The sequence below is a fragment of the Gossypium arboreum genome, chromosome 3 (assembly GCF_025698485.1).
Source record: "Gossypium arboreum isolate Shixiya-1 chromosome 3, ASM2569848v2, whole genome shotgun sequence".
Taxonomy (NCBI): Eukaryota; Viridiplantae; Streptophyta; class Magnoliopsida; order Malvales; family Malvaceae; genus Gossypium; species Gossypium arboreum.
In genome coordinates, this window is record NC_069072.1 from 12,090,260 (window position 1) to 12,101,706 (window position 11,447).

General features: G+C 33.5%; 1 protein-coding gene across 1 annotated transcript; it reads right to left on the reverse strand.

Moving 5' to 3' along the window:
* Positions 1 to 206: 206 nt before the first annotated feature.
* Positions 207 to 2,919, reverse strand: LOC108474372 (uncharacterized). The gene is made up of 2 exons (XM_017776278.2): positions 2,282 to 2,919; positions 207 to 1,011 (listed from the first exon to the last, which is right to left on the reverse strand). The coding sequence occupies exons 1-2, from the start codon at positions 2,701 to 2,703 to the stop codon at positions 570 to 572; spliced, it is 864 nt and encodes a 287-aa protein (XP_017631767.1). The 5' UTR covers positions 2,704 to 2,919; the 3' UTR covers positions 207 to 569.
* Between the last annotated feature and the right edge of the window lie 8,528 nt (positions 2,920 to 11,447).

The following is an 11,447-nucleotide window of genomic DNA, read 5'->3' on the forward strand; positions in this document are numbered from 1 at the left end:
CTGATGACCTTCATAGTTAAGTAATAAAAAATTACTGATAATTAGTTCACTACCATTTTAAAATTTTTGGTGATTCAACCTAAAACGAGTTGGTAATGAACACTTATTTTACCATATAAAATTAGAGAAAGCAGAGAAGAAAGCATGGAAACATAAAAATTAAGAACTAGAGCTTAAGATTAAATTTGATTCAGATTTGGGATGAATTTTTCTATAAACAAATTACATTAAGCCCAATATTTTTGCAAAACCAATTGGAACCAACATTGGTTACATCCACACTAATCCAAGCATGATTAGATTTGAAACAAGTCATTAAAATTGATCGTTTCCAGGATATATAGCAAAACACAAAAGGTCTTTCCCTACAAACTAGTCCTAAATACAACTGTATATAAAATTCCAATTAGAATAAAAGTAGACACTCTTTGCAACTCTTCAAACTTAGTTTCCTACTTATGCACAACCTTTCGTCTTCACTGGTCCACAAATAAAATTAAACCTTATTTACATTTCACTTCACAATCAATATTCATCGCGGCCATGGACATGTACTATTTCACTATTTATCACCTCTGGCTCAATGCCCTCCTCAGATCACACTTCTGCTCTGCACTGAGCTTCGATGGAAAGATGATGTCGAATTGGATTTTGAGGTGTCCCCTCTTGCTGGGTTCTTTTGAGATCGGCATCCCCTCGTTCGGGATAACCACTTCATGACCTGGGTTCACGATATCTGTGACTGAGATCGGGAGGGTCCTTCCATCCAAGGTTGTCAAACTGAGGATGGTCCCTGTGAGGGCCTCGAGTAGAGAGATTTTCAGAGTGGCAATCAGATCATTCCCATCCCGTTTGAAAATAGCATGGGGTTTCTCATCTACCACAAAGATAAGATCGGATGGAGTGAAACCGGGTTCCTGGTTTCCTTTCTCGGGGAAAGTTATTTTTGTTCCCTTTTTCCACCCAGGCTTTATATCAATTTTCAATATTTCTTCCACCGTCTTCAGCTTACTGCAAGAGAGATCGGAAAAAAAGAAAATGATTTAGAAAAGCGAGAAAACAACAATCACACCAATAGATAGTTCAAGTGTTGAAAACAATGCAAGTGAAGAAGAAAAGGAAAACAAATCACAACTATTTGACTTCATTGGTCACACCTTAGACACAAAATGACTGAATTTGTGTCACACAAAAAAAAGTAGAAACTTGCTTTCAACCCCAAAAAACTTAAATATATAAACAAACATACAGGATAAACAAGTAAAATTTCATAAAAGCAGCTAGTATTGATAAAAACGTGTGCTCAGCATACAAGTAAAAGAGAAGGGTCGCTTTTCAACAAAAGAGAGACTCTATCAGCTTATAAAGGTATGTAGACAACAAAAGTAACAAGTAGAGTTTTGAAGTTCTGACCCTACTCATCACAATAACATGCTAGTCTTCCTGATTAACACAAAAGATATAGCTGGGTTCGAGTGATTCAATTGTTTAGAAAAATGATGGGAGGGTGAGAACAAACGAAACTAAATTGGCAAACAACAAACAAACTGGCTTAACATTTTAAGACTGAAATTCTTTACCAAAGAAGTAACGCCAACACCTAACATTCATTCTCTAATCATTGACATGTGATTAGCACTAGCAGCAACCACTTCCAGCGTATTAACATGCTAACATCAGAAAAGACAAAATCCGAGTTCGTGAGGGCAATTTCTTAAGCACTCAACTGATCTATTTTAGGAATCAAATTCTGTAACTATCAATTTATGTTCTCAATGCAATTTTTAATTAGAACAGGAAAACGAATAACTTGAACTGTACCCATGTAAAGCTTAGCAATTGAGGAGATCCCAAACTACCATCAATTTACAGAGGATGCACAAGATGCTAACTGATCCAAAAGTGATTTGGATAATTATAGATGAGTTTCATCAACTTTTCTCTCTAAAGTCGAGAAACAGAAATGACAAACAAAAAAATCCCAGAATTCTACAAACAAAAACCAAAAACCCATCAATTCCTTTAAAAAATCATCTTTCAACATGCATAATTTCTCTGCAATTCCAAATTCAAAAGTAGTTTAACAGAAAAGGAAACAATCTCTTCAATTATCACACAGGAATTTTCCGTATCAAAAGAATGAAGAACAATCAACAACCATTCCAAGATTGCTTCTTCCCCAAAATTCAGATTCACAATAGGAAGGGTTTAAAACTTTCATCATGAAACAATAAACTCACATTGAAAAAATGATGATAATAAAAAAAATGCATGTACTGACCCAAATTCACCGGGAATAGAGCGCGAAATTCGCATTCTTCGCCTACCACCTTTATAAAGCTCCTCCAAACTACAAAGCAACTGGGTTTCAACCGGCGACGCCTTCTTGTACCCTTGGCCATTCCTCTGGTCAAACTTGTTGGCCATACCACCGACACCGCCGGCGCCAAACCCGTTGGGGCTGGATGATTCAGCGGAGTTGAGGCCTTGTTCACCGTGAAGATCATAGATCTGACGCTTTAGCGGGTCGCTGAGGACGTTGTAGGCTTCAAAAATTTGCTTGCATTTAGCCTCGGCTTCTTTGTTGTTGACAAGGTTCTTGTCGGGGTGCCACTTCCTGGCAAGGCGCTTGTAGGACTTCCTGAGGTCGTCGTCCGTCGCGTTACGGCTAACTTTGAGAATGTTATAGTAGTCAACTCCCATTTTGAGCTCTTTTAGGGGAGAAAGAAAAGGTTTTCAGTTTTCTGGGTTTGAGTGCTAAAGGGGGGAATGTAATGTTATGGGAAAAGTAAATAAAAGGAAAGAAGAAAAAGGGAGTGGGGCGTGTAAACGAAGTAGAAATCGAGATAGCAGGAGCCGCTGTAATCACGCATCTTGATTTCCTTCACACTTCCATACGCGTTTCCTTTCTTCTATTTATTTATTGCCTAACCTTCTTCATTTTCCAATACCATTTTGCCACGTTTATGCATCACACTGTACTCCACACATTTTTTTTAAATATGTCAATTTCAACGTTTAGTCCATATAAGCCATACATTTACTCTCTATACCCTAATTTCCTCAATTTTATTCACTTCACTTTTTCAAATTTTGAATTTTTAGTCCCTATACATTTAATCCTTGTAAATTGCGTAGTTTTGGGTCTAGTATTGTGATGTTTTTTGAATTTTAAAATTTTAATCTTAACACAAATGGTGATTGTTGAATCTATTAAATAAAACGACATGATCTTTTCGTAAATATTATTTAAAAATGACAAGTGATATAGCATTACTGGTATGAAAATATGAATACGATTTTGAATATAGAAAAATTTTATTAATTTAATAATTAGTTAATCATAACTGACCATATTTTTTCCTTTATGGAAGGAATGATAATAGAATTCAATCTTTTAAATACAAAAAGTAATAATAATAACGTGTTAAATGTAAATTTTTTAAACTAAAATAATTAAATTAATGTTTTTATTCACTAGGATTTTAATGTGAGTTAAATTTATTCCTTTAAAAATTAAAGGTATAATAATTTATTTGATCCTCTAATTTAAAAAAAAAGTCATTTAGTTCTTCATTTAATTTTTGGTCTCTTTTAGTCCTTAAATTTGTATTGATTGTCAAGTCATCCAAAATAGATGAAAATGTTAATGTTTGTTAATTTTATTGGTGTGGCATGCACATGGCAATTCATGTATATGTCACATTAACAATTAATTATTTTTTTAAAATATTTTATAATTTTTATACTTTTAAAATAAATTTTATAAATTTTTAAATTTAAAAAATAATTGATTAATTATTAACATGGCATTCGCGTGGCAATCCACATGTATGCCATGTCAACAAAGTTAATAAACGTTGACTTTTTAATCTATTTTTGGGTGATTTGATAAACACACAAATTTAAAGATTAAAAGAGACGAAAAAATAAATAAAAAGCTAAAATGACTTTTCTGTAAAATTAAAAGGTCAATTTTTTTTATTTTTTTTATTTTTGCTTTCTTCATATCAGTTTTATAAATCCTATTTAAAATTTGTCATTATCCCTCTTAATAATGTATTTAAAATAAATTCTTCCGTAAGGAAAATATGATAAACCAATTTGAGCCAAACCACTGATGAAAGAAAAAAGGGATAAGTTGAAGATATTTTTTGAAATAAAGGTTTGATGCAAAATACTGAAATTTTCTGTCACCAATCTTAATATCTATTCGTCAATATTAAAGGAGGAGGAGCAGCGGCAAGTTAAGCACAATAAGATGTTGATGCTCAACACCAAAATTTTATATTAAAAATTATTTAAATTTATTCTAAATAATACTAATTTTATTTTATTTACATTAAGTCTACTTGAAGTTGCAATTTTAAGAGTCTTCAATACTATCACACTTTAGCCCTACCTGAACTTGTAATATTGTATTAATGTAAATTAAATTTATACCAACAAATTATTAATTAAATAAATTTATTTCATTTCAACGAACAGAACTTCTTTTTTCCTTAATTGGTGTGAAAAATATTCAGTTTTTCAATTTCGGATTTTAAGTAGATTTTCAATCTATATCTATGTTATGATATTCGTTATTACTAATCCACTATTCAGTTACTCAATTAGGATCGACTTGTAGCTTACATAGTTCGGATAATCATCATGCGAGTAAACCCCCCGCCTTGAGAGCACATATTAATCTTAGAGTAGAGTACATGTTGACATGCATAAGAGCTTACTTAGAACATCACATTTAAGAATATGGATCATATCATATAAATAGAGAATTTAAACTCTTTTAAAAAAAAATACTTTAAAACACTCAACAATATGATATATTTAATATTTCCTTATTGTAAAGGATAAATGATACAATTTCATAAGTGAGAAATATATACTAGTGGAAAAAAATGTAGTAGTTAAACTTTGAGACGAAAGGCAAAATCTTATTTATTTTGTTATTTTATTTAAAAAAAAAAAAATCCCGGCTTTATTCATAAACGAAAGCATGAGCACACAAAAACAAATATATTCATTTTGAAGGAAAATAAATTTTTATGTTCCATCGATTTAATTTCAAAATTTGCAATAACCCCACATACATTTTAAGGTTTTGTCATTTGTGTAATCATATTTTCATCTATAAATAAAGCCAAGCTTTCAACAACATTTTTAAATTTTTGGAAGCTTCTTCCATTAAAGAAATACTATAGATAATTAAAGTTTTGTGTTATACATACATTACAAGCAATAAAATAAAATAAACAATTTTTTAAAAAAAATAGTTAAAATATTAAGCTAAAGCCAACATCTATGGAACCAATATATAAAGAATATTCTCTTTCTTTCTTGACTTCAACAATTTCGACAAAATTCATAAATAAAATTCTTACATCAAACTTGATACCCATAAATATTGAACTGCTCCTTATTGTAGCGACGTAAAAAAAAAATTAGTTTCGCTTGGTCGCTAATTGTGGTGATTTATTAAACATTTGAAAACCAACTTTCGATTTTATTAACAAAGGAGTCGCCACGATCCTTTTTTATAGGTGTGATCGGACACCTAATAAAATTATTTTAAAATAAAAAGAAGGCCAAATTTAGGTCTACGTGAAAGTCCAGAGAAAAATTGGGGTTCGGTGTCGATTCTGTGAGGAAGGTATTAGCACCTCATGACGCCCAAAATTGGTATCTCATAAACATTTGTTGACTTGATTTTCAAAATACGAGTTCAATATAATATTTAATCGTGATCCGATTGAAAAATGAGAATTTTTAGTTTTCGATTTCTTTTTAGAAAGGGTGTCCCGTTTTTTAACACAAGCCGATGAATTTCACCCAACATAGCGATGAAATCGATGGCTTAATATTAAATCGGTACATTGCCTTATTTTTGAAATTAATTAAAACATGAGAAAAATATTCCTAAAGTGAGAAATTAAAATAGATAAAGGACGCAAAAAAATGATATCATTAATGAAAAATATTAACATGGAATACTAGAATATTAGAATAACAATAATAATGATATTTACAAAATAAAACAAATCATGTACTAATAATAAAATAGGAAAAATGATATATTTGGTAATAATAATATAAAATAATAATATGTACATAAAAATACATATATATATATATATATGCATATAATAAAAGTATGTAATAATAATAATAATAATATCTACAATAAAAGAAAATATTAGGAAACGCACCTAAAAATATATACATAAAAATTTACAACAATAATATAAAATAATGATATGTGCAAAAATATATATATATATATACATATGTACATAAAATATACACTAATATAATAATAGTTATAATAATACTAGCAATAGTAATAATTTGTAATAATAATATATACACAATATGGTATTTAAAATATATATATATATATATATGTATATAATAGTATTTAAGAATATATACATAAGAAATATATAACTAATGGCATTAAAAATATATACATAATATATATAAAATACCTAAAAAAGAAGGGGAAAGAAGAGAGAAGGAGGGGAAAAGGAAATCCGGCCAAGGGGGGTCGGTCACGGTTGATCGTCGGTCGTCATTGTCAAGTCGTCATCACCATGCCACCACCATACAGTGGCGGAAAAGTTAAATTTTTTAACAATATATGTATATATAAAGAAAGAAAAAAACAATACAAAAAAAAAAAAAAATTGAAAGAAGAGGAAAAAAGAAAAGATGCAACCTTTTATTGATGTTTCTTTTGTGTTCAAAATTTGAAGGATTTTTATGTTTTTTTTCAATCTTTGTAAAATCCCCTCCTCTTTTTACATGATTTTTGAATGGCTTTTTATAGCCATCTTTACATGATTTTCTTTTTTTTTTTTCTATTTTGTAGGTGGTGGTGGTAGACAATGGGAGGAAAAATGGGGCAAGTGGGAAAGTGGTTAGGTGGCTAGGTTTTTTATCTTTTTTGTTAGGTTTTCTTTTTTTCTTCTTTTTTTTTTTGGGTTAGGTTTTTTTGGTAGGTTTTTCTTTTCTTTTTTTTTTTTGTTTTTTTTTTTTTGGTTTAGGTTTTTTTGGGGGCTTAATGGGCTTTTGAATTGGGTTTGGGTAGATGTAAATGGGTCATGGGTTAAGGGTTTTAGTGGGTTTAGAGGTTTGGTTGGGTTTTCATATAATTGGGCCGGGCAATTTGGGCTTCTATTTTGCCCTCTTTGCTCATTGTCGTTAACGATAATAGAGCAAAGACTTTCAAGGAAGACCAAACTTGCCGGTCTTGCTAGGTCTTGACTTGCTTTGGAACTCTTCTTGTTTAGTTAGTCTCTTTTCAGTCCACCGCATCTTGTAGCTTTGGTTCAATCCACTGCAAATTCGAGATATGCCTTGTAGCTTCAATCTGCTCCAAAGTAACTTCAAGGATATGAGATTTGTGGCTTGATCCGCTTCACTGTAACTTCGGAAAGATAAGATCTACAATTTCAATATGCTCTTTTATCGCTTCAGTGAGATAAGGTTTTGGTCTTCTCTTCTGCGACTCGGAAAGGCAAGATCGATGCCTCGATCAACTCCACTACAACTTTAAGGAGGCGAATCGACGTCTTCAATCAGCTTCAATCTTTATTCTCTACTCGGCATGTGATCCTGAGCTCAACTCATTTTTGCAATATGAATTGACTCTCTAAAAAGACATTAAAAGCAGAAATTGAAAATAGCTCATAGCGTGAGCCAAGGCTCAACTCACCTCTCGCAATATGAGTTGATTTTTGAAACTTAACTTGAAAAGCGATTTTGAAAATACCTCGATATGTGATTGGAGGTTCAACTCACCTCTCGCAATATGAGTTGATTTTGAAAAACGAAATTAAAAGACTCAACTCAACTCTCGTAGAAATTAAAAGCTCAACTCACCTCTCGCAATATGAGTTGAATTTTTTGAAAAAAAACAGAATTGAAAATAGCTCAAGACGTGAGCCAAGGCTCAACTCACTTCTCGCAATATGAGTTGATTTTGAAAACAAATTTGAAAAACAGATTTTGAAAATACCTCGACATGTAACCCGAGGCTCAACTCACATCTCGCAATGTGAGTTGATTTTTTGAAAAATATAAATTGAAAAAATACCTCAGTGTGTGATCTGAAGCTCAACTCACCTCTCGCAATATGAGTTGATTTTTTGAAAGATAGAAATTGAAAATAGCTCAGCGCATAAGCCAAGGGTCAACTCACCTCTCGCAATATAAGTTGATTTTTTGAAAATAGAAATTGAAAATACCTCAACGTGTCTTGAGGCTCAACTCATTTCTCACAATATGAGTTGAATTTTGAAAACAGAAATTGAAATTACCTCAGCGTGTCCCGAGGCTCAACTCACCTCTCGCAATATGAGTTGATTTTTTTTTTTTTGAAATGCAGAAATTGAAAAATGGAAATTGAAAATACCTCGACGTGTGATCTGAGGCTCAACTCACCTCTCGCAATCTGAGTTGACTTTTTTGACAACAGAAATTGAAATTACCTCAGCGTGTCCTGAGGCTCAACTCACCTCTCGCAATATGAGTTGATTTTTTTGAAAGGCAAAAATTGAAAAACGGAAATTGAAAATACCTCGGCGTGTGACCTGAGGCTCAACTCGCCACTCGCAATACGAGTTGATTTTTTTGACAACAGAAATTGAAATTACCTCAGCGTGTCCTGAGGCTCAACTCACCTCTCGCAATATGAGTTGATTTTGAAAAGTAGAAATTAAAAGGTTCAACCTACCTCTCGCAATATGAGTTGATTCTTGAACAACGTAAATTGAAAACGGAAATTGAAAATACCTCAGCGTGACCTGAGGCTCAACTCACCTCTCGCAATATGAGTTGAAATTAAAACACAAAAATTGAAAATACCTCAGCGTGCCCCGAGGCTCAACTCACCTCTAGCAATATGAGTTGATTTTGAAAAACAAAAATTAAAAGGCTTAACTCACCTCTCGCAATATGAGTCAATTTAAAACATAAACTAAAAATACCTCAGCGTGCCCGAGGCTCAACTCACTTCTAAATATGAGTTGATTTTGAAAACAAAATTAAAAATACCTCAACGTGTCTTGAGGCTCAACTCATCTCTCGCAATATGAGTTGATTAAAACACAAAATTGAAAATACCTCAACGTGCCCGAGGCTCAACTCACCTCTAGCAATATGAGTTGATTTTGAAAACAAAATTAAAAGGCTTAACTCACCTCTCGCAATATGAGTCAATTTAAAACTAAAAATACCTCAGCGTGTCCCGAGGCTCAACTCACTTCTCGCAATATGAGTTGATTTTGAAAACAACAATTAAAAATACCTCAACGTGTCTTGAGGCTCAACTCATCTCTCGCAATATGAGTTGATTTTCCTTGAAAAGCATGAATTAAAAACATCAAAATACCAAAACCTGTCCTTTGGTAGAATTCGGGTGTCTTTTCCTTTGATTCAGTTCGACTTTCATTCAAGATTTCTTGCTCTGTTGGAGTACCTGTATATGCCATGTATGATGTTATCATGATATGCACATGTTTGTCTTAAATGCTTTTATGCCTACATGATTATGCAGTGCTCCTTAAGCATGTTTGTCGTATGTCCATTTAGCCACGATTGTTGAGGATCTGTGTTCATTGCTTTGATTCTCGACTTTCTCTTCAGGCCTTATACCTGTCTTCAAGCTTCACGAGTAATCGACGTTTCTCAGATATCACTCTTTTGCCCCCGATTGAACTTTGTTCTTACTTTGAGACTCTTGTGCTTATCAAATTTTCATCCAGGTAATGCTTAACATTTCTTTTGCTTAGAGTGTGTCATTTCACCATTTATCATGTAAATAAACACATAATGAGATGCATGAAAAAGGTCAGATAGGGACAAAAATGATATTTCATATTCATCTATTTCAAATGTGGCAAACAAAGCAAGTTAACCAATGAGAGTAAAAAAATGTCAAAAAGAAAGAAAGGATCGTATTCAATGGATACAAATGCTCTAGATATTCAACACATGAACTCTTCCTCGTTCCTCAATTAAAAATCTTTTCGAGCACGGCTTCTTGTGTAGAAGATTTGAGCTTTAAAATGCTTCAAATACTGTAGTCTCACTGTTTGACCCGCTGTTAAAACGCCACGCTCTTTAAGCCAGGTTTACCTCATTAGGACGCCCTCTCGGGTTTTCATCCTAATCTTTTGTGCTAATCAAGACGCCCTTTGCGGGTTTTCGCCTTGATCCCTTTTTTTTTTGATGCCCTTTTCGGTTTTCATCTCAAGCATAATATTTCTTCACAAGATCTCGAGTTCACTGGATTCGATGAGCTCCTTGCCATCCATCTCGGTAAGGATCAAAGGTCCTCCTGAAAATGCCTTCTTTACGACGTATGGTCCTTCCCAATTTGGTGCCCATTTTCCTCGCAGGTCCTTTTGTATTGGGAGAATCTTCCTCAGTACGAGTTCTCCTTCGTGGAATTCTCTTGGCCATACTTTCTTGTCATGGGCCGCGATCATTCTCTTCTGGTACATCTGCTCGTGACAAATTACTCTTAGACGTTTTTCTTCGATGAGGTTCAACTAATCATATCGAGCTCGAACCCATTCTACTTCTTCTAACTTTAATTCCATTAAGACTCGTAGAGAAGGGATCTCAACCTCGATAGGTAGCACAGCTTCCATTCCATAAACCATAGAGAAGGGAGTTGCTCCCGTAGATGTTCGCACAGATGTGCGATATGCAAACAAAGCAAATGGAAGCTTCTCGTGCCAATCTTTAAACGTCTCAGTCATTTTCCCAATGATCCTCTTAATATTTTTATTGGCTGCTTCAACAGCCCCGTTCATCTTTGGACGATAGGGCGAGGAGTTATGATGCTTTATTTGGAATTGCTCGCACACTTCTTCCATCATCTTATTGTTCAGATTCATGGCATTATCTGAAATGATTCTTTCAGGCAAACCATATCGGCAAATGATTTCCTTTTTCAAAAACTTGCACACTGCAGTCTTCATCACATTGGCAAACGAAGCGGCTTCAATCCATTTTGTGAAGTAATCGATAACCACAAAAATGAATCGATGTCCATTTGAAGCTTTTGGAGAAATTGGCCCTATGACATCCATGCCCCACATAGAAAAAGGCCACGGAGAAGTCATGACATGAAGGGGTGAAGGGGCTACATGAATTTTATCGCCGTAGATTTGACATTTGTGGTATTTTCTGGAAAAAATTGATGCAGTCACTTTCCATTGTCAGCCAATAATAACCGAGTCTCATGATCTTTCTGGCCATATTGAAACTATTGGCATGCGTTCCGCAAATTCCCTCATGGACCTCTTCAAGTATCTTTCTGGCTTCAATATCATCCACGCATCTCAAAAGTACTTGATCCTTTCCTCTTTTATGCAGGATATCCCCATCAAGAACAAATCTCACGCCATTCTTCCGATTGTTCTTTTGTCGTTCTC

What these genes read in the sequence shown, in the direction of transcription:
- LOC108474372 (XM_017776278.2), bottom strand. Translation starts at nt 2,703, where the DNA reads ATGGGAGTTGACTACTATAACATTCTCAAAGTTAGCCGTAACGCGACG. An exon ending in TCTATTCCCGGTGAATTTGG is followed by an intron (nt 1,012 to 2,281) that starts GTCAGTACATGC and finishes TCTCTCTTGCAG; the next exon opens with TAAGCTGAAGACGGTGGAAG.